Consider the following 22,058-nt stretch of genomic DNA (forward strand, 5'->3'; position numbering starts at 1 on the left):
CCTCGGAATTTTCATTATTTCTTTTCTTTTATCTCTCCCCCTCGCATACTCTTTTTATTTGTTTTTCCCCTGTGTTTCCTCATTCTTTCTCTTCCTGACATCAATGGCTAAGTTGATACTGCATCAGAAATACGATAGTCAATCATTTCTCGCTTACGAATCTCTCCCTTCTATTATTCTTCCCCCTTCTCGCTCGCTCGCTCTCTCTCTTTCTCTCTTTCCTGTGCGTGTTCAGTTTTTCCTTCCTCTGGTCGCGCTTCCCTTGCCCCGCTCCGCCCTCGCTCCATTCACGTCATCCCTCGACACGCGGAAACGACTCATATACACTGACCTTCCCGGGGACACAAAGTCAGGGTGAAGTGAACTGGACGACTCCCAGCGCTCGTAAAATACTACCTTGTAAAAACGCCTGGTGATGATGGTGACAGCGCAAGAGGGAAGGAAAAATAGGAGTAAAAAAAAAAAAAAAAGAGAGGAGACAAAAAAAGGCAAAAGTAAAAGTTTGAGCCAGAAACAGAGGGAGTTTTGAGTAAAAGAAGGCAAACTTAGGAACTAGTGAAAGTGGAGTAGAAATTATGTAATTAACGAAGCTAAATAGAGAAAGGAAAAGTTCAAATTCTTGCTCCTAGTTGAAAACAAATTATTTAATATATAAACTATATATTTGATGAAAAAAGTAATAGTTCAGAAAAAAGAATGTGAAAATAAGCTAAAATCATATAAACTGACAAAGACGATAAATTAAAAACGAAACCCCCAAAACGTTCAGTACATTGCGGTCTCTTTCCTTCCGAGGCCTTGACCAGCAGAGCCAAAGACCGCCATCACGCCCCCTGCTGGCCGCCGGACGAGCCTCGACCTCTGACGGTGACATATCGCCTTGCAATCCCGGTGGGTGTCTGGCGTGGCGACCCTATACGTGCCGCAGCTCTTGGCCCACACAGAATCCCCTCGCCCTCGCTCTCGCCCCCGTCTCCGCTGTTGCAGGGCCTGGCGAGGAGTCCATTTAAATCTTTCGTTGTTTTGTTCATTCCCTCGCAGGTGTTGCGCGATGCAGGGCGTTACGCGGGGTGTTACTGTGGGATTAGTGAAGTGTGGTAATGACAGTAATATTAATGCAGGTGGTGGCAGGAGTGGTAGTAGTAGTAGCAGTAGTAGTAGTTGTAGTTGTTGTTGTTGTTGTGGTGGTGGTGGTGGTAGTAATAGTAGTAGAAGGTGTAGTTTTAGTAGTTGTAGTAGTAGTAATAGTGGTGGTAGTAGTGGTAATGGTAGTAGTGGTAGTGGTAGTAGTAGTATTGGTAGTAGTGGTGATAGTAGTGGTGGTGGTGGTAGTGGTGGCAGTAGCAGTAGTATTGTACTAGTAATAGTAATAATGTGTGCGTGCCTGCCTGCCTGCCTGCCTGCCTGTGCATTTGACAATAATGGTTAAATAACAACAATTATTAATCATCCAACGTAAAAAAAAAAAAAAGAAAACTCCCACGAATACATCTAAGACGATTTTTTTTTCGACATACCACTTGAGTTTCTTTTTTAAGCATCTTACTTTGGGGATTAAAAGGACTTGAAGTAATGGACCTGAGTGCTTGGTCTCATTCACCTGCATTACCTACAAAGCCCTGCTGCTGATGGCCAATTTTCCCACACTAGCCTTCATTTTCCTCCTCCTTCTCCTCCTCCTCCTCCTCCTCCTCCTCCTCCTCCTCCCTTACTTGCTAGATCATACATAAAAAAAACCCAATGTCATAAAATAAGGCACGATAATGAACACGTGAGCCTCGGCGTAGCGTCATCCCTGGCCTGGCGTCCCTGGGCACCGGCGCCTCCTTGTCACCATTACCTGTACGGAAAAGGTTAATACTGATCCACTCTACCCTTTTCTTCTTCTTTTTTTTTCTTCTCTTTTTTCATTACCCGTTTTCTTTTTTCTTAGGCTTCCGTTGCTGTCATAATCTTACGGTGGATATTCTCTCTCTCTCTCTCTCTCTCTCTCTCTCTCTCTCTCTCTCTCTCTCTCTCTCTCTCTCTCTCTCTCTCTCTCTCTCTCTCTCTCTCTCAAGTGCCATTGGTATGAAAATTTTAATTTCACACTTTACTGATAAGAATTCCTTAACTCTTATTTTCATTGTGTGTGTGTGTGTGTGTGTGTGTGTGTGTGTGTGTGTGTGTGTGTGTGTGTGTGTGTGTGTGTGTGGATGTGTGGTTTTAGGTAACTAGATGAATGGAAAGCAATAAAAACAGATACATAGGTAAATAAATGGATAGATACATACATAATTGAATATAATATAGACACGACAAAGACAAAATAGATTAATAATAGAATGGAAACATCATATCATTTTCAGCTCCTCGTGCTTCAAAGATCAAGACGAACATAGTAACATTTTTCACTCACACGACTAACTAACTGACTGAATGACTGACTGATTGATAACTCACAAATCCCCACAACAACAGGATCATATGGCGCTGTGTTCTGTGTGGGGATGGTTTGTGTCTCCCGTCAATTAGTTGGAGGCTGGCGGTCATTTCTTTCTCGGGCTGACATTCGCGGCCCGGATCGTCCCTCAGCGGCGAGTTGGTGCCCACTATTTCACATCCAACGAGTCTCATGTGTTTTTGATCAGATGGAGAAGGAAGGAGATGAAGGAGGACATAAATCAGGCGAGACAGGAATGTGGGAGCTAAGGACGACGCGCAGCCTTTCCTCCCTCCCTCCCTTACCTCCTTTCCCTCCCTCACTCACTCCTTCACTCCTTCCTTCCTTCCTTCCTTCCTTCCTTCCTTCCTTCCTTCTCTCCTTCCTCCAGAGTTGGCCAAAGTGGACTAGGATTTATGACACTCCCCGGGAAACCCGAATTTCAGTAGGGGAGTTTCCAGCATTACCATAAAACACAGCGAATGTATCCACACACACACACACACACACACACACACACACACACTTTGTCTCCTTTTCGCTTCTGTGTCCAGCTGTTCCCTTCCTCTTTTCTCCTTGCCTGTTTTTCTTTTTTTTTCTTTTACTTTCCTCCCTTTCCTATTCTTCATCGTATTCTCTAACTGTTTTTCTCTACCTTAATTCCTTCATCTGTTGACCTTTCACTTGCGTATCGCGCATCTTTATCTGTCTTCTACCGCTGTTTTCATGCTGTCTGCTCTTCTGAACTTGCTAACTGCATGCCTTCCCCCCTCCTGCGGCCTCGCTGCACAAGACTCTCTACTTCTTCTCATCCCTATTCTGTCCATCTTCCTAATGCAAGAGTTAACCAGTATCTTCACTCCTTCATTCCCTACACTGGTAAACTCTGGAACTCTCTACCTGTGTCTGTATTTCCACCTGCCTATGACTTAAACTCTTTCAAAAGAGGAGTGTCAAGACACCTCTTACGTTAACTGGACCCTCCTTTTAGATTTTTCTGTTTTTTCTCTTTCTACTTTTCTTTTAACAGGGCCTGGCAACCAGCGGGATTTTTTTTTTTTTCCAACACTGTGTTTGCCCTTGGCCAGTGCCCTTGTAATGTAAAAAAAAAAAAAAAAATCTTATCGTTTCTTCTTTTTTTCCTTCTTCCTTCCTCAGCCATTTGTCTCTCCCACTCTACTACTAAACATTCATGCCTCGCTTTTCTTCTCTCTGTCTCCCCTTTGCTTCTCTTCATATTCATCACTCGCCTCTCCACATCGCGTTGTACTATTCTCGCAAATGCAGCTTTTTTTTTTTATTTATACAAGATATTGCAAGGGACCTCAAATAGCAAAAGTTGTTTATAATTTATCAAGTTTTTTTTTCACTAACAACATTGCTCTACATTATTTAGTAGTTATGGTGATGGAAGAATAGTATCGGATGCAGAAACGTTTTGCTCTCTCACCGCAACTATTTTACAAGGCCACAGAGATGATTAGCGGAGTTTTCAAGAGTGTTTCTCCAGTTAATAATTTTGAAATTTTGTCAGTCTGCCTTCAGAACTGTAAAAACACCTTAAAAACTCGTGTAAATTAAGATAAACCCTTTTGAAATAATGGAGGTGAAGCACAGAAATATTTGAGAATACGAGAACAAGTAGGTCAACCCGATCTTTGCATTTCTTCGTGTCTAACTATCCTCTCTCGCCGCACACACCTCACAGTCCTTCACAGGCATAATTTAACACCTCTCCCTCTCTCTCCTCTTCCTGCCCAGAACGCGTGTGGTGTGTCCCATCATAGACGTCATCTCCGACGAGACCTTCGAGTACGTCACAGCCTCGGACATGACCTGGGGAGGCTTCAACTGGAAACTCAACTTCAGATGGTGAGTAGGTCCTGATGTGCGTTGTAATCATTCCTGGGCTGGAGTCTTTATCAATATTTTTCATTAAGGTGGAACGAATCTTTGTCATTTGGAAGTTTGTTGGCTTTAATTCTTTTCATCACTTTTTAATGTAAGAAGGGAAAACTAACCAAGGGCAACACCAAACAAAAAAAAAAAAAAGTAAAAGCCCACTTAGTTACCTTGCAGGTCAGAGAAAGTTAACCAAAAGAGAGGGATAAATGTCTTGTAACCTCCCTCTTAAATGTGAACTCATAGGAAGTTGGAAATATAGAAGCAGGTAGGAAGTTCCAGAGCTTACCAGGGTGACTAGATGACTATAATTGGTAAATAGCTTCGAAGGTTTAGTTTTAGGAAGTATTTATTCTCCTTGTGACGGGAAGGCTTTGCTGAATCCTGTGGAGAAGTGGCAACCTACGGCACCAACTCCGTTTTCCTTTTCCTTATGTAATAATCTGTTCCTGTCAGTTTGCGTAGTAGTGGTACAGCACATCTACTTTCCTCCTCCTTGTATCTCACTGGTTTTGCATCGCCGCTTACTCCTCCTTTAACTCATTTCCTCTTTCTCCTTTTACTTTCATTTGTTCGGTAATTTCGTTTATCGTATGCTTCTCTTACACTCATTGACGTTCAATAAGTCTTTCTGTGTTGCCCTTTCATCTGTTGTTAATTTCCTCAGTACTGAAACGCATTTTTACCATAAACAGTTGGTGTGATTAGGCGATTTTATATACATTTAGGATAGGTCTGTGGAGGTCAGAAGATTTATGGCCAGAATCTTCAATATTGTAATCCCCACATGAGTTTCTGAAGCTGTAAAAAATCGCCAAATAATAACCAGAATAAATATGGAAACGCGTCATGGTACTGAAAGGGTCAAGGCGTCTGAGGCGTCCTGTGCTCCATTATGATCCCTGTTACTCGTAACTTACTACAGCCAGCCAGCAGACCACAATGCCATCTTTTTTTTACAGAATCGTCGTAACACTATCAATAAAATAATGAAAAAATACTATCAGAGACCCCAATGCAAATTATTAGCGTATTTTGTAAGTAGTCGATATGAATTGCCAATATATTTGAGAATGCAGTCGTGAGTTATTTTGGTGCTAATGTCTTTTCATCATGATGCCTCACCGAATGGTTTACGAGGCGATGCAGCTGACATCTAAATAAGTCAAAATGAGCAGCAATGAAAGACGCGCACTAATAAATGACAATGGATGATTCTTTACGCTGCGCTATATTTCAGCTTTCAGCATCACCGCGCTAGTTTGGCAATCAGAGCTCATTAAAGCCGTGCAAATATTCATGTGTCACAGTGGACAGCAGGAAGCGAGGCACTCAGACCATATTGCGTTTAATCAGATGGATGGCCTCTTCTTAATTCCCGATTTATCATCATTCACATTGACCTAATTTTTCTTTTATTTTTGTCACTAAATACATACCGTGTAAATATGAAGCACAGGAAAAATCGTATAGTTATTTGTTTAGGTGACAAGTCATATGTGAGAAGAATTATCGTTTATGATGGTGGGCACCAACCAATGAGAGCGTCACCACGTGCGTGGGTGTCGTCACTGTCGTGACCAAGGATTCTGTACATTCCTTGGTCTTGGACCAAGGTTTTGACTTATCAGTGACTAGTGAGTAGTGGGCACAGCAGAAAAGTTTGGAATTTGTACAAGGTAGAAGTTGTTTGAAAGAGAGAAATCCTTCTTGAAATCTTCCTTGATGAATGTAAAGATAATAGATACCTAGTGGTAAGAAGTGGATTAGAATGTTGGCGCGGCGTGGTTAAAGTAAAAGTGGTTTGTCCCTCTACCGTGGCACCATTTTTTTTTTTTTCTATATCTATGGCTTCACTGTTATGAAGCATATTTTCTTGAGCTGTACATCGGCTTGTGTGATATGCAGGTGGTGAGTGGTGCAGGCAAGAACAATGACAGCACCTCAGGCGTTGAAATTTTTTGTTACAGGTATCGTGTTCCTCAGCGGGAGATGGAGAGGCGGGGAGGCGACAGAACCCAGCCTTTAAGGACCCCAACCATGGCTGGTGGTCTCTTCGCTATCGACAAGGACTACTTTGAGAAGATTGGCCGTTATGATGAGGGAATGGATATCTGGGGAGGAGAGAACCTTGAAATGTCCTTCAGGGTAAGTGATAGAATGGCCTTCTGATGGCCAGTGGTCTTTCAGGGAACAAATCGCCATTATTGTTTGTTAATTTTCATCTTTGATCATGTTGATTTCAGTTTGCTTTCTCAACAAAGTGGAAAAGAGAATAAATGGGTTAAGGCTTTGAAAGGATGTCTACTTATTTAGTTTAATATTTTTTCTTTTTTGTGTTTTACAAGAAACCCCTTGCACACATTTCTTACAGTTCAGGTTACAAAGTTCTGACTCAAGTTATTGCTAGCAATAGACCAAGTGCAGTTAGTTTCTTCAGCCTTCCACTGTGAAGTGTAGTAGAATTCAGCATGTTGTCACACTGTCAATGTTAGAGATACAATGTGACATGGACACTATACCTACTATAGTCATCTATCCCTTTATATTCAGTTCTAAATCATGTCAGCTTTATTTTACATTTCTTCATATTTATATATGATAGTACATTGATGGTTTTAGAAGACACCAATCATGGTAAGACAGACACCACAGGATGCTGAACAAACAAGGCATGTGAAGGTTTCACAGAGTAAGGTAATGTACTACTTATAATGAGCAAATTGTGAGTCAGAATAACATCAAACTGGTGTTCAGATCTGGCAGTGTGGAGGCCAGCTAGAGATCATCCCCTGCTCCCACGTGGGCCATGTGTTCCGTGACAAGTCCCCGTACTCATTCCCGGGGGGTGTGGTCAACGTGGTCATGAAGAACTCTGCCCGTGTGGCAGAGGTCTGGATGGACGAGTGGAGAGACTTTTTCTTTGAAATGAACCCAGGTATCTGCCACACTGCCCCCACTGCATTCCTCCTTAGACCTCCTGACGGCCCAGCTCCACTTATCCCTGACCTCACCAACTCTGCCAATACAGAAGTGACCCAAAGGGAGATCACTCCCGACAGATAGGAAGACCCTGAGTGGTGCTCACCACTAACAGTCTTTTACAGGATGTGTGAAGATGCATCGCCCTAAAAGTAGTGATTGAAGTAGCATATCTTCCTTCTCTTCATTGGCTGTACTAACTGTATTCCAAAAACTTCTTAACCACAAAAAGATCCAGCTGATTTCAGTGCTTGCTATAAAACTTGCTGGTTAAAAGTGTTAAGTTGGAATCATCCAATAATAATGGAGACATGAAAACAGCTGGAACTTACAGGGTTGTGGGCTAGAGGCATAAAGCATCCTACCTTACCATCACTATTTTGGATTTCTACATACCAGTTTCTTAGCTTACTAGATAATATAGAAACATTTATCCAAAATATAATGGTACTTTGGTGCATACTAACAGTGAAATTTTCCAGTGATGTATATAAACCCTTTTCCACTAATATGCATTTAGAACCTTTCAGAAACTATTGAAAGGGTTGTGAAAAAATCATTGGCTGTTGCCGGTGGAGCTTAGTGGAATGGCAGACTAAATTACCATATGTATGGAGAATGTTAAACAAATGAATGTGCATCAACTTCAGTAAATATTTAAAATACACATAAAAAAAGTGTTATAGTTCTATTACAGTGTACTTCTCAGAATAGGAGGCCAAGTGTGGACCTCCATATTGATGGCAACACACACACACCTGCGGCAGTGAATGCCAGGCACTGTTGTGGTGATTTGTGCTTACATTTGCAGTTGAGACAATATTCAGGCTGAGAGTTTATTACCTTGGGCAATATTTCCTCATTTCTCAACGAGTTGTTTTGCATTTCATAGAACAAGCTGTCAAACAGAGAAAAGCTTTGCTGTACCAAACTTGATATCTAAAAACCATTTAAGAGGTGTGCACTACATTGGACAGCAAAGGTACAAAAAAAGTACAAATATAAAATCCTTCATTAAAGAATAAGTATGTATATAAAGTAAATGCATCCTTCTTGGTTTTGAATCAAGTCATTCAGTCTGCAGATCACAGCAAGAGGAATATAATGTGTTCATAAGGTATAGATAGATACATGACTGCAGCTTGTGAGTGTGGTGCTCTCCTTTACAGTAGTAGGTGCTCTCCTTTTTTTTTTTCTTTTTTAATCTTTTTGATTAATTATGTATTTTCATTTATTTAATTTATCTTCATATTTTATCTTATTTATGTAGTTTATTTCTTTGAGAAATGAGGAATAAATATATAGGTTATGGATGCTCTCACCAACTATCCACACAATTACAAAGTTCTGAAGGCAGTGGCCACAATGATGTAGCTTTGTACATTTTTAGAAGTGCAAGGGTCTCATCCAAGCAGCTTTGGGCGGTGATGGACCAATAGCAGCAAGCCTGTCTGGGGCCTTGGGTGCATAGAGGTGTACTATGGTTTAACTCCTCCCGTCCCATCACAGTTGGAGGCTCTAGCACTGCTGCTTAGCTCACAAGTGGCTGAACCATCATTCCACAGGTGTGGATGTGTGGGGGTACCCTAGAGATCTCCACTTGCTCCCACGTGGGTCACGTGTTCCGCAAGTCCACTCCATACACCTTCCCTGGGGGTACATCCAAAATTGTAAACAAAAACAACGCACGTCTCGCCGAAGTGTGGCTGGACGACTGGAAAGAATTCTATTACAGCATTAACCCAGGTCAGCTACACACTGCCTTCCCCTGCCACACACACTGTCTGCCACCAGCCATTGTCTGTGTACACTGCTTCTTTCTCCTCACACCTTATGCATACCAGGCATACTGTATGTATGTGTACTGCTCATGTCCCTTTTTCAAATTTGGATAATTATAGATATGTGTGTACATTTCCAGTGTAAAGTATTACTAGTTTCTGTCCACAAACTTGCAGAAATATGAACTTGCTCAGATGTGACATAGCAGGTATAGCTGATTTTTCATTCCTACACCAAAAATTAACTTCATGAAAAGAAAAAATATCACATCATTGAACTCTGTCTGGGATAAATGTGTTTTGCTTTTCACTTAAAATAGAAGACTTGGTAAAGAAAAAATATCACATTGAACTCTGTCTGGGATAAATGTGTTTTGCTTTTTACTTAAAATAGAAGGCTTGGTAATTTGAGTTTATAGACACATGAAGGAAGGTTAACTGTACCTTGTGCATTCAAAGCTTCATCACTTTCATGAAGGAAATTTATGTAAACACAGAGGCTCCATTGCTATCCTGGAGCAGAAGTATATCTGTTGCTGAGTCAGTAATGTGGTGGGCAGTCATGTTCAGGCCTCGAGTCTGATCTCTGACTCGGCAACCTTCCCATTAGCTTAGATTTTTGGAGGGTTCCATATCATTTCCTCAGTATTTCAATGTACTGAGTGTGTTTTTACTCTGCTTTGACTTAGGACTATACAAGTGGAAATGTCCTGGTGTGGGGTGATGCAAAGGAAAGTAGAAAGATGGTCATGACTAAACCCAGGATGGTAGTTACAAAAAAACATAGTAAATGGAAAGCAGAAGTGATAAGTGTGCAGGTTAAAGAGAGAAATAAAATGGTGGTAGCACATTTCCCTTCCAAAACTGGATCATTTTTAGACCAGAGAAAAGGATTTAGAAAATTAATGAAAGTGCATTGCAGTTTGAATAAATACCAGAATGGAACAAAAATGCAGAAAAAGGTGAGGAAATATGGAATTAATTAAGAGTGGTGAATGGGTGTCATGTCCTCTTGGTGGACCAACTCATTGGTGTCAATTTTTTCATAATATTTATAGTTCCATGACCACTCATGTGTGAAATCAAGAATCCTTAAACATTTAACATATATAAATATACTCAGAGAAATTATCAATAAAAGGTATGTTAGCCTAGTCAGCATGAATCAAAGCTTTGCATAGTGAATCAGCATCTCTGCTAATGCTTTAAAAGTTTCCAGGAAGGAGAAGTATCATGCAGTAGCAAATACTGTACCTAGTACTGTCGATAGAGTGCCATTAGACCTAAGTTCACTAAGTGCCTGCAAAAAAGAATGCACATTCTTGTGTAAATACAGTGCCATTCATAATATTAGCTTAGTGCTGCTTCTCATTTTAACCAATTTAAAACACTATCTTTGTGTATAAAAGACAGCTGCACAAAAAGCCTTTGTTTTCTGTAACTTACTGCTTTTCTTGTTACAATGAAACAGAATTGTTCAGATGCATTTGAATATGTATATTATCCTGTAGACTTTATATAGAAATGCTTTTATTGATTCTCTACTTTTCTTCTCTAAGGTTTTAAAGAAAGAAATCAAACCTTAAACGAGAACTATAAGCTTGCAAGCAGTGTAATGCTAATATATACATGTGTGTAGAATCCAGAATACACATGTCTTTTCATAATCATAATTACGTAGTCTTTCATCATTAGGAAGTCAAAGATTCTGAAACCATGTAAGTGGCAGAAAATCAGGAGTCTTTTGTGCAGCATAGACAATAAGGCACCACACCTGTGTGGTAGAGGTGTAGAAGCATAGAGGTTCAGCACCAGCACCACCATCACCATCACCACCACCACGCCTTGGCTTACCCGCTTCCTTTTCTAACCATGCACTCACACCAAAGATAATCACAAACTCTCATCCAAGCAGCTGTTTTGACAAATATTCAAATCGAAAGAACGAGATACATACATTACATGACCTTTTTTATAGCTTGTTTGAGTACATAGCAGCACCAACCATTTAAGAATATATTAATACTTTCCACCATTATGATATAAAGACTTGACCATAAGGACTGCAGATCCCCTTATCATAGATGTAAGCCATAGACTTAAGTTAATTATGCCTTCATGGTATAATTGAGAAATTCTGTTAATGTATTTGTTTGAACTTCACTTAAATGTTACTGTGTGTTGAATATCTGACATAAGAATGCACGATTGTTGACCTGTCATAAAACTAGAGTTAAATAAATGCAGTGGTAATTAGTGTGTCTTGAGTGAATAAATTGAATGGTTGGTGGCTTAGGGGCGCGGAGTGTGGATTACGGTGATGTGGGTGAGCGCAGGAAGCTCAGGAAGGACCTCAAGTGCAAGAGTTTCCGTTGGTTCCTGGAGAACATCTACCCTGAGTCCCAGATGCCTCTTGACTACTACTATCTGGGAGAGGTACAGTGCTCCTCTCTGGAATTATTTTAATATTAATTCTTTGTAATTTTTGTTTTTAGAAAAATTCTGTCCACATTGAAAATTAAAATAGTGCATGTTTAAATTTCTTTCATAGTGTGTCTTGTGATACGAATCTATTTACAGGAAATTCTTAACAATGTCAGGTATATGTTGATGTATAATTGTAGTATAAGTAAATAAATCAATACACAGAATCTTGATTCTATTGTAATGAAAGTTTAACATTTTTATATGATTTCTTGGGATTTCTTATACTATACATAATAATATAAATTTTTATAAAGATCAGCAGTATACTCAATCACATCTATACAGTATAGTGTTAGGATCCATATCTGATATTTGTGTCAGTGTGTTAATTTAAATGTACACATTTTTAACATCAGACATCACCTACCTCTTTATGACAGTACCATGTTAATAGATTAGTATATGAAGGTGACTCATTTCTCATTACTTCTCATTCAGATCCGCAATGTAGAGACGCAGAGCTGCCTAGACACACTGGGCCGCAAGAGTGGGGAGAATCTGGGTACCAGCTACTGCCATGGGCTGGGAGGCAACCAGGTATGTCTACAGAGAGCACTTGCTTGCTCTGTGAATGGACAAGTTCTTGTAGTATCTTTTGCAAGTGGTTTAGAGGAGCATGGTTCGTTCCATACTGTACTCCTATTGTGTTTTGTACTCTGGAAAGCATGTCATCACTGCTGTGTTAGGAAAGTATTGAGTAGGATTTAAACTTTAAGATGTTTAGGCCATAAAAATGTAGTCTTATTTTATCATTTCATCATTGTAGGAAAGAGATCAGGTGCACAGACACAGGTGCAGTGTATGTGTATATGTGTGTGCTTCCTACATCTCCTAGACTTTCTCTGAAGTAAAGAGGATCTACTTAGGAGTAAAGAGGAACTGTTTAGGCACTCTGTTAACTGGCATAAAGTTGCTTACATTCATACATTCTTGTTCTATCCTGAATATTCTTAGGTTATGCTTAATGATGAATATGTTCATTAGATACTATTCTATCTCATGGATATATGTATGTATGAGTATTAATACAGGTTTCCCCGCACTATTTGTGTATTGAACAGTGTAAAACCGTCTGATAGTTGCATGTAAAAATGACAAATGGTAACATGGAGCAGTGTGGTACCTGCAAAAAGGTAGTGAAAGAAGTAGATAACACATTATGCTGCAATATATGTGACCTCTGGTAGTACTTTGGCTGTTAGAAGATTAAGAAAGATCTGTATGAGGCTTATCAGAAAAAAACCAGGTGAGCCATGATACTGCAAAGTCTGCAGACCTCAAATAGAGAGTGCCATAAAGGAAAATTGAAGGCTTAAACAAGAACGGGACAATATGAGGAAGCAATTCGCAGAGCTCAAAGGAAAGATTTTTAACAAGACATGGTTAGAAGTACAACAAGCACTCAGGTGAGACATCATCAATGAGGTGACAAAACTGAAGGAGGAAATATGTAGGGAAATGAGAGGAGGAGGAGGAACAGTGAGAACAGCTGATGTAGATGGAACAACAAACTCACCAGCAGGTATGAGAGAATACATGGAAAACTACATGTATGAGTACATGAGATAGAAATAAGAGAAGGAACAATATGGTTTTGTACAATGGACTTCAATCTGATATAGGGGAAGCAGAACAAAGACAGGAGGAGGACATGAACCTCTGTAAAGATTTACTTCTAACAGTCTAAAATTACACACATACAAATGCAAAAGGTGATAAGATTTGGAAAAAACTAAAATGATGCAGGCCTGTTTTAGCAGTCCTTGGCACTGAGGCAGACAGATTTGAGGTATTGAAAAACACCAAAAAGCTGAAATTTGAATGTGACCATTGTAAGTCATGCATTGAAAAACTGGGACACTGAACAATGGAAGCAGGAAGTGGAGTTTACAAAAGGTTTACAAAAATATAAAGAAGATATCAAAGAACACTGCTATGACAACAGACCATTCTCCATCATCTGGTATAGAGCCAGAACAATCTGTTTTAGTGTCTACCATTCTATAGAAGACATCAAGGCACCAGCTTGGGTGCAGAGTAAGCAACATGTATAAAGAAGACGACTAGAACACTCTGCTACACTGTACTGCATATCAAGGCATCAGAATAGAACACAAGGATTTACAATAACCTTACACAGAAAACAAACTGAAAATAATTGGTGAAATACATTTTTACTGAAAGAAACATGAAAAAAATAAGGAAATTATATATAAGATGTGACAAATAAGAACAAGGAGACTTAGCAAAAACCTTTATGAACCAAAAAGTAAAAACAGAACTGGAGTGAACACACACACACACACGTAGTGTAGTGGTTAGCATGCTCAACTCACAATCGAGAGGGCTGTGTTTGAGTCTCAGGAGCGGCAAGCCAAATGGGCAAGCCTCTTAATGTGTGGCCCCTGTTCACCTAGCAGTAAATAGTTACTGGATGTAACTCGATGGGTTGTGGCCTCGCTTTCCCGGTGTGTGGAGTGTGTTGTGGTCTCAGTCCTACCCGAAGATTGGTCTATGAGCTCTGAGCTCACTCCATAATGGGGAAGACTGGCTGAGTGACCAGCAGGCAACCGAGGTGAGGTGAATTACACACACACACACACACACACACACACACACACACACACACACACACACACACACACACACACACACAATCTATGAGTGGAGTAAGGAGTGGAAATTGAAGCTCAGTGCCAAGAAATGTCACGTAATGGAACTAGGAAAGCGCAAAACAAGACCGGTATGGAACTATTTGATGGGAGAGGAACAAATAATGGAGATTAAAGAGGAAAATGATCGGGGAGTGATAATACAGGAAAATCTGAACCCCGAAAAGCACATAAGCAAGATGTTTGGATTATCATATAAAATGTTGACTAATATAAAAGTGGCATTTCAATTCATAGACAAAGATGTGATGAAAAAAAATTATCACAAGCATGATACGTCCAAAGCTGGATTATGCAGCTGTGGTGTGGTCTCCGAGCTCTAAAAAAGATATAAGAAGATTAGAATGGATGCAGATTGCTACAAAGATGGTGCCGGAACTAAAGGACCTAATGTATGAAAAATGGTTGAAGGAAATGGGACTGCCAACCTTAAAAGATAGAAGAGAATGAGGAGACCTATTAACAATGTACTAAATAGTCAATGGCATTGAAAAGATAACAAGGAAGACCTGGTGCTGGTGACAGAAGTTAAGACAAGAGGATGAGGCAGTGTGTGAAGGATATTGGAAAATAGTTTTCCACATAGAATGGTGAAGTGGAATGCATTGAGTGATGAAGTTGTTACAGCACAAAATGTGCATAACTTTCAGAAAAAATGGATAAATGGAGACATAGAAGGGACGGTTTCCCGGGGAAAGTGCCGGAAAACACACACACACACACACACACACACACAAAGTGTAATGGTTAGCACACTCGGCTCACTACCGAGAAAGCCTGGGTTCGAGTCCCGGGCGCGGCAAGGCAGTTAGGCAAGCCTCTCAATGTGTATGATCTGTTCACAGCAAGTAGGTACAGGATGTAACTCGAGGGTTGTGGCCGTGTGTTGAGTGTGTTGTGGTCTCAGTCCTAACCGACGATCGGTCTGAGCTATGAGCTAGCTTCGTATTCCGTAATGGGGAAGGCTGGCTGGGTGACCAGGAGACGACCGTGGTGAATTACATACACGAGCAAGCAAGTTTCAAAATTTCTTGCGCACTAGAGGCTGCCAGGCTTACGAAGAGTCAGGTGAAGTGGCACCGTTCCACACAGGCAAACACACACACACATTGATCCGACCCTAGCGCCACCACACACTACGGCGGCCACCCATTGAAACCCATCACACATTCCCATTTCCCGCTAATCTTTAAGTTGTGTATCTCCACCAGCCTGCGACCACACCAGTCTTTGTGTTGTGCTAAAATTGCCTTCATTGTTGTGTGTTACTAGTGAAAGAAGCATCATGTCTTCCAAACGTCTTGCAACAACTAATGTTTGTGAAGTGAGGGCCAAAAGACCACGGAAAAGCTTGTCTTTGGAGAAAAAGCTGGAAATTATTAGGCGCCATGAGGGAGGTGAGGGTGCAAACTTCATCGCCAGAACCCTACAGTTGCCCCAATCCACTGTGTCCACCGTCATCAAATACGTTGCCACTGTGAAGAAAGCAGGCGAGACAGCTTCATTAGCAGCCAAGACACTGACGAGCAAGAGGGAGCCAATAATGGAGGAAATGGAGAAACTGTTGAGGCTGTGGATAGATAACCAGACTCGCCGCCGCATGCCTCTTTCGACCTCCCTCGTGAAAAGGAAAGCCCTCTTTATTTATGACGAGTTGCAGAAGAAGGGCTATGAAGTGAAGGAAGGGACCACTTTCAACGCCAGTAAGGGTTGGTTTGACCGCTTTAGAGGTCGAACAGCAAACATTGAAACAAGTGGTGAGGCAGCTAGTCGTGAGGAGCCACCAGCCACAGTATTGTGTGGGTACAGTGCCAAGCAGGTCATCACGTACCAGGAGACAGGCCTGTATTGGAAGAGGATGTCGTCCAGAACCTTTATTGCGAAGGAGGAGAAAATAGTGCCAGGGTTTAAAGCATCCAAGGATCGCTTAACCCTGGTGTTGGTGGTAATGCAGCTGGCGACCTCAAGCTGAAGCCTTTACTTATCTACCACTCGGAAAACCCAAGGGCACTCAAGGGTTATGTTAAGGAATATCTCCCAGTAGTCTTTACATCTAACAAGAAGGGCTGGATGACATCTTCTATAAACCAGCATTATGTTGTCAGTTATTTGTCCCCTGCACTGTGTGACTATGCTGCCAAGGAGAACATTGACAACCGTTTCCTCCTGCTGGTTGACAATGCCCCAAGCCATCCAAAGGCCATGGAAGATTGGGCAGACAACATAGAAGTGATTTTTCTTCCCAAAGACACCCCTGCACTCTTCCATCCCATGCACCAAGGTGTGATCGCCACTTTCAGGGCACATTACCAGTGCCACATCATGAGTCAGTTGATTGACACAACTGAAGGGCCTGACAAGTCCACTATCAGGAATTTTTGGGCCAGTTATAATATCAAGAAGGCCATTGACAACATTAGCATTGCATGGGGGGAGGTGACTCAAGAAACAATGAATTACTGTTGGAAGAAACTGTGGGCCGAATGTGTCAAGGCATCTGACAACTTCACAAGTTTTAATGATGTGGCCACCATTCGCAAGGATATCGTCAGGCTCTCTCATCTGGCTGGCTTCAGTGAGGTGGATGAGGATGATGTCAAAGACTTGCTGCAGTCCCACAATGTGCCACTCAGCAGTGAAGATCTGATAGAGTTGGATGAACAACGAGCTCTCTATGATGATGATGACGATGACGATGATGAAAATCAACCCCAGAGAGGCCTTGACATCAAAACACTTCATGAGGTGTTCACTAGCCTAGATGCAGTCATTGACAAAATCCAGGAAAGAGATCCAAATCCAGCGCGAAGTGCAGCATTTGCTCATGATGTGGAGCAGGCATTCAAAGTGTACAGAGAGATATTTGAGGCCAAGAAAAAAATGGCAAGACAGACAATCATCTCCTCTGTATTCAAATCTGCTGCCTCATCTGATGTTTGCATTGGAAGATATGGAACAACTATTAGTGCCTTGAGAAATGATTTTTCAGTACACTTTTGAGCATAAAGAACTTTCAAATTAAATTATGTTGATTCTGAGAAGGATGGAAGTGTTATTATCAATGACAAATTAAGTTGTGCAGACCATCTTGCTGAAAAAGTAAATAAAGCTAATAAATGAATGGAAATAATTTAGAACTTTTGTTGGATTAGATGTATTTAAAGCTTTGTTCAAAGTAGTGATAAGACCACATCAAAAATATGCAAATTCTGTCTGGAATCCTTACCTCATAAAAGACATCAAGATGGTGGAGAATGTGCAACACAGCTACAAGGATGTTCTAGAGCTGAAAAGTCTCAACTATAAAGAGAGACTCGGGAGGCTGAAACTACCAACACTAGCTTACAGAAGGGCCTCACACTACCATAGTATGGAAATGAAGATCTGGAGTCACAGACGTAAGCCTCTTCTAGGAGGTCAACCGTAATGAATCAGCTTTGCCAGCTGTATCACCTCCCTCTTCCACACACTCCACTGCCTGTTCCATCTACGTCTGGCACTCCTCCACCTGCTGCCCTGGATTCAAGCTCTGTATCTTCTGATGATGAGGAGCAAAGCAGACCACCATCTCCAGCCTTTTCAAGCATGCCGCCACCACGGCCCTTCCTGAATCAGCTGATCCAGATTTGTGTCCTCCTTTGTCCACACAACACTCCACCATCTGTTCCATTCACTTCTGACAACGAGGAACATCTTTTTTCTGGATGCTATTAAGAGTTCAGCTAGCTACTGTAAGTACGAGTGGCACCTGACAACGTAACACAAGCTCATTTTTCTCTTCTTGCCATTGGATGTAGGCCTATCGAGGAAACCACTGTACTAAAAAAAAAAATGAATCTATATGTAACACTAACTTTTGAATTAGATCCTATTGAACCTTAAGTTCGTTGTCCGATCGTTCATTATGCGATCTTGTTTTCAGGAACATAACCCAATCATAAAGCGAGGGAAACCTGTACTCATACGTGTATGTGTAATACCATTACTACTTCAACCACAAAAAAGTCTCGGATATTAATGTGTGAGTATATGTTGTAGGTGTTTGCCTACACCAAGAGGCAGCAGATCATGTCTGACGACAACTGCTTGGATGCGTCCAACCCAAGTGGGCCGGTGAAGCTGGTGCGCTGCCATGGGATGGGTGGCAACCAGATGTGGACCTACAACCAAGCGGTAACGTACCACACTCCCACTAGCAAATTTATCTATAATCAGTGAAGGGGTTCAGGTGGTGAGAGGGAATTGTTAGAGTATGGAAGGATGCAATGCTGAATGGTATGTGAGGTGAGACAAAAAAGAAAAGTTTAGAGTATGGAAAGGAGTGCAAGATTAAAATAATTCATGGCAATTTTTTTGTCATGTCCATTCTCATTTTGATAGTCCTTAGCATTGTGTCAAAAAAAAAAAATAAATAAATAAAAAAAAAAATATATATATATATATATATATATATATATATATATATATATATATATATATATATATATATATATATATATATCATTCAAAACATTAAATATCATTTCCTCATAAATAGATTGAAAATTTATTTTAAAACTCAAACTTTTGAAAACTGCAAAGCTTCATGTGATGTAGTCACCAGCATCATATAGAACTCATCATAATGAAATCTTCCATCAAACCACTACAGCATACTACAAAACCTGATCCGTAATTTGCACCTTAAGTGTTTTTTATTTTTCTCTGTTTTACCTGTGAGTGCCCTTGTACATTCTGATGTGGCAAATGTTGCAGGATGGGTCGCTGAAACACGTCAACTCTGGAAGGTGTCTCCAGAAGCCAGACGCTCGAGATGTGACCCTGCCAGTGCTGAAGCCTTGTGATGGGACGGCAGCACAGCAGTGGGTCATGAATGGTTCCTTCAAGTGGCAGGCCAATTAACAACCTATGAACACTTACATTAACTAGAAAACTACACCATAATATATTGAAATGAAAATGAGAGAGGTGTGGTGCTTAAAAGTATATTTAATGTAGACTCTGTGATAATACAGAAAACTTTCTCTTGTGGTGACCTAGTGTTTGTTGGTTGATGAATAACAGTGTGATAATGAACTGTTTCCTCTCAAACTAGAGTACTTTATCATGGTTGTGATGATGAGCAGTGCAACGTGACACCAGTGTATGTGTAAGAAGCTGTCATGAAGCAAGTGATTATTGCACAGCTTCTGAAAGGAACTTACAGGGTTTCTTTGGTGGTACTTAACACACATATATAAGAGTGACTTTAGTTTCCTAGTGTCAGACCTGGGCCTGCAGAAATGTGCACTAATGGGTACTCCTAGACCTGCAAACAAAAATAGGATTTATTGTATGTAATTTGGTTATTATTCAGATAGATGAAGAGGAAAGTTGGGTCTTGCTTGCAAATAATGTTGATGAAATAGTCCAATGATATTCTGAGAAAGAAGGTTAATAAGCAATACTGAATGGCCCTCATAGTAACTAACAACACCCTAGCTGGACTTTTTCTTTTTTTCTACCTACAAAAGTGAAGCATAGTGCAAATATTGCAGGAGTCAGTAATGGTGATAGGAGCTACACATTAGGAGTGATGTCTTTCCATGCTTGTAATTCTTCCAGACAGAATGGACTCTTCATATATATATATATATATATATATATATATATATATATATATATATATATATATATATATATATATATATATATATATATATATATATATATATATATATATATATATATATATATATATATATATATATATATATATATATATATATATATATATATATATATATATATATATATATATATATATATATATATATATATATATATATATATATATATATATATATATATATATCATGTAAATATGCTGTCCCATTACTTCCAGAGATCTAGCTTCCTTTGCCATCTGTCCAGGTGGGTGTGTGAATTAGTGCCTTCTGAGAGAGCCAGAGAAGGTTTATTTGATGTTATTCTGATATTCACACCTGGACCACAGAAGAGCCACGTTGGTTGCTGTGTTAAGCTAACCAGCTGATGCAGGGAGAAGCACAAGTGTGGCAAAAACTTCTTAAATCATCTGGAAAAAAAAAAAAAAAAGCTAAATTTTCTTGTCTTGAAGTTTTGTGCACCCAGTAATGTTGTAACTAAAAATTACTTTAGGAGATCTTTTCTGTCTTCTCATAGCATCAGTTACATGCTGTTGTGCTAGAATAACAGTGAACTTTTACAATACCTTATTTGTTATGTTTTTGTTCTTATGGGTAAACCTTCCATTTGATTGAGGCTTGTAAACAAAGCAGTAATGAGTGCTGCACTTGTGGTTCTTCCTTTTATCAGCACCATGTGTACAGTAGATAAAGCTTTGTGTTGTATCATATGAACTCCATTTGTTATTGCCAAATGTATGAAACATTTATGCCTTTGTAACTGGTGGAATTGGTGCAGGCAAAATGATTGCCTCAAAGAGAAGTGAATGCCACAAGAGTCACCCAGACCAGGTGTGTGGCAGGAAAATGTCTTCAAAACTCGTATATATACTGTTAACCAGTTTTTTATTCAGTAGATTGTGAAACTTTATTTTATAATAATGTAAATTTGAAAATGCAGCAATATACTGGTGAGTGAAGTATGCTGCACTGTGATACTTGCACAAGATTCTTCAAAAGCACATCTCACATTATAACTTTTGTCAGATTTGAGTAACTAATGATGAATGAAGCCAAAGCAGCAAAGGATAGGTAGAGCAGAAAGAAATGTGGTATTTTTATATTGTAAGTACTATGATGAAATGTGTGCACATTGCCAGGTGGTCTGGCTGATGACTTAAGGTTCCTGGGAAGAGGGACCCCCAAGGATCCCTCAGTATGCACTACTCTTGTGAAAAGATTGGATTCCATAATGTGTAGTGTTCCAGGTGAGCCAAGTGTTTGCAGTGGTAAGTCAGTGAGAGCTCTCGTGCTGAGTGAGGTCAGCTGGCCTAAAATGGCAGCACTATGAGCTGCAAATGTTGATCAATTTCCCTTGTGTCAAATGGTGACTTTGTTTATTCCTCAGGTGGTCTGATGTGCTCCTTGCTCCCATTCTGCCACTTTGTCAGTGGCATGGCACTGCTGAAGAAATTTATTCCATGAAAAGCCATGCAGTGTCACCTCTTTAATTAGAGTCAACTCTTCTTTTGTATTTGGAAACATTCAATGATAATCAATTCCCTTTCAGTTGTGATGCATTTAATATTTAAGGGGAATTAGTAATCATTTGATTGTTATATGCTGTGGAGATTTCCAAGCCATAAGGAGCCATGAATTATGTAATTATATGTAATTATTAGTCTACAGTGGTGATGGTGTTTGGGACTGGATTGAGAATGTACTTCCAATTATCCTATGGTGATGGTGAAGATGTTATTTTTATTGACTGTTACAGTAGTTTCATCTCTTGCATTATCATTTTCATGATCATTAATATATTGCATCATAGTCATTGTTAATGATAAATTACCAAAAATTGGAATTCAGCAAGAGGCTGTGATGGTGTTTCTCTCCTGGAAACAGCTTTGTATCAAGAGTAACTAAGGGAGTAGCACTGACAGCCTTGCAATATGAAGCATGTCTCTATGAATTACCACCAAGAAAAGGTAAAAGGGCAAATTTTGTTAACAAATGTAAACTTGAGAGGACAGAATACAAACTATACATGCATAAGTCATATGTGAATGTAAGATAAATTACAAACCACATACATTATGTCAATGGCAAGAAAAGTACACAGTAGATACAATTAACACACTACTGGCAGAAATAACATGGTCTTTAA

General features: G+C 40.0%; 1 protein-coding gene and 1 long non-coding RNA gene across 3 annotated transcripts in view; one reads left to right on the forward strand and one right to left on the reverse strand.

The window, feature by feature from the left end:
• The window catches only part of LOC123514491 (polypeptide N-acetylgalactosaminyltransferase 5-like), a 47,494-nt gene extending 27,615 nt beyond the window's left edge, over positions 1–19,879 (forward strand). The window contains exons 5-11 of one of the 2 annotated variants that reach the window (XM_045272374.1): positions 4,184–4,294; positions 6,295–6,472; positions 7,082–7,262; positions 11,384–11,523; positions 12,013–12,111; positions 18,285–18,419; positions 19,002–19,879. In XM_045272374.1, coding sequence (XP_045128309.1) covers positions 4,184–4,294; positions 6,295–6,472; positions 7,082–7,262; positions 11,384–11,523; positions 12,013–12,111; positions 18,285–18,419; positions 19,002–19,148 — 991 coding nt within the window. In that variant the 3' untranslated portion in view covers positions 19,149–19,879. Of the gene's footprint in view, positions 1–4,183; positions 4,295–6,294; positions 6,473–7,081; positions 7,263–8,871; positions 9,053–11,383; positions 11,524–12,012; positions 12,112–18,284; positions 18,420–19,001 lie in introns of both variants that reach the window. The other variant, XM_045272373.1, reaches the window with a different exon arrangement.
• LOC123514492 lies at positions 10,994–14,066 on the reverse strand. The gene is made up of 2 exons (XR_006677616.1): positions 11,942–14,066; positions 10,994–11,538 (listed from the first exon to the last, which is right to left on the reverse strand). It is a non-coding gene; the product is annotated as an uncharacterized LOC123514492 (long non-coding RNA).
• Positions 19,880–22,058: the final 2,179 nt, after the last annotated feature.

Source organism: Portunus trituberculatus, chromosome 38, assembly GCF_017591435.1.
Source record: "Portunus trituberculatus isolate SZX2019 chromosome 38, ASM1759143v1, whole genome shotgun sequence".
In the NCBI taxonomy this organism is placed as follows: domain Eukaryota; kingdom Metazoa; phylum Arthropoda; class Malacostraca; order Decapoda; family Portunidae; genus Portunus; species Portunus trituberculatus.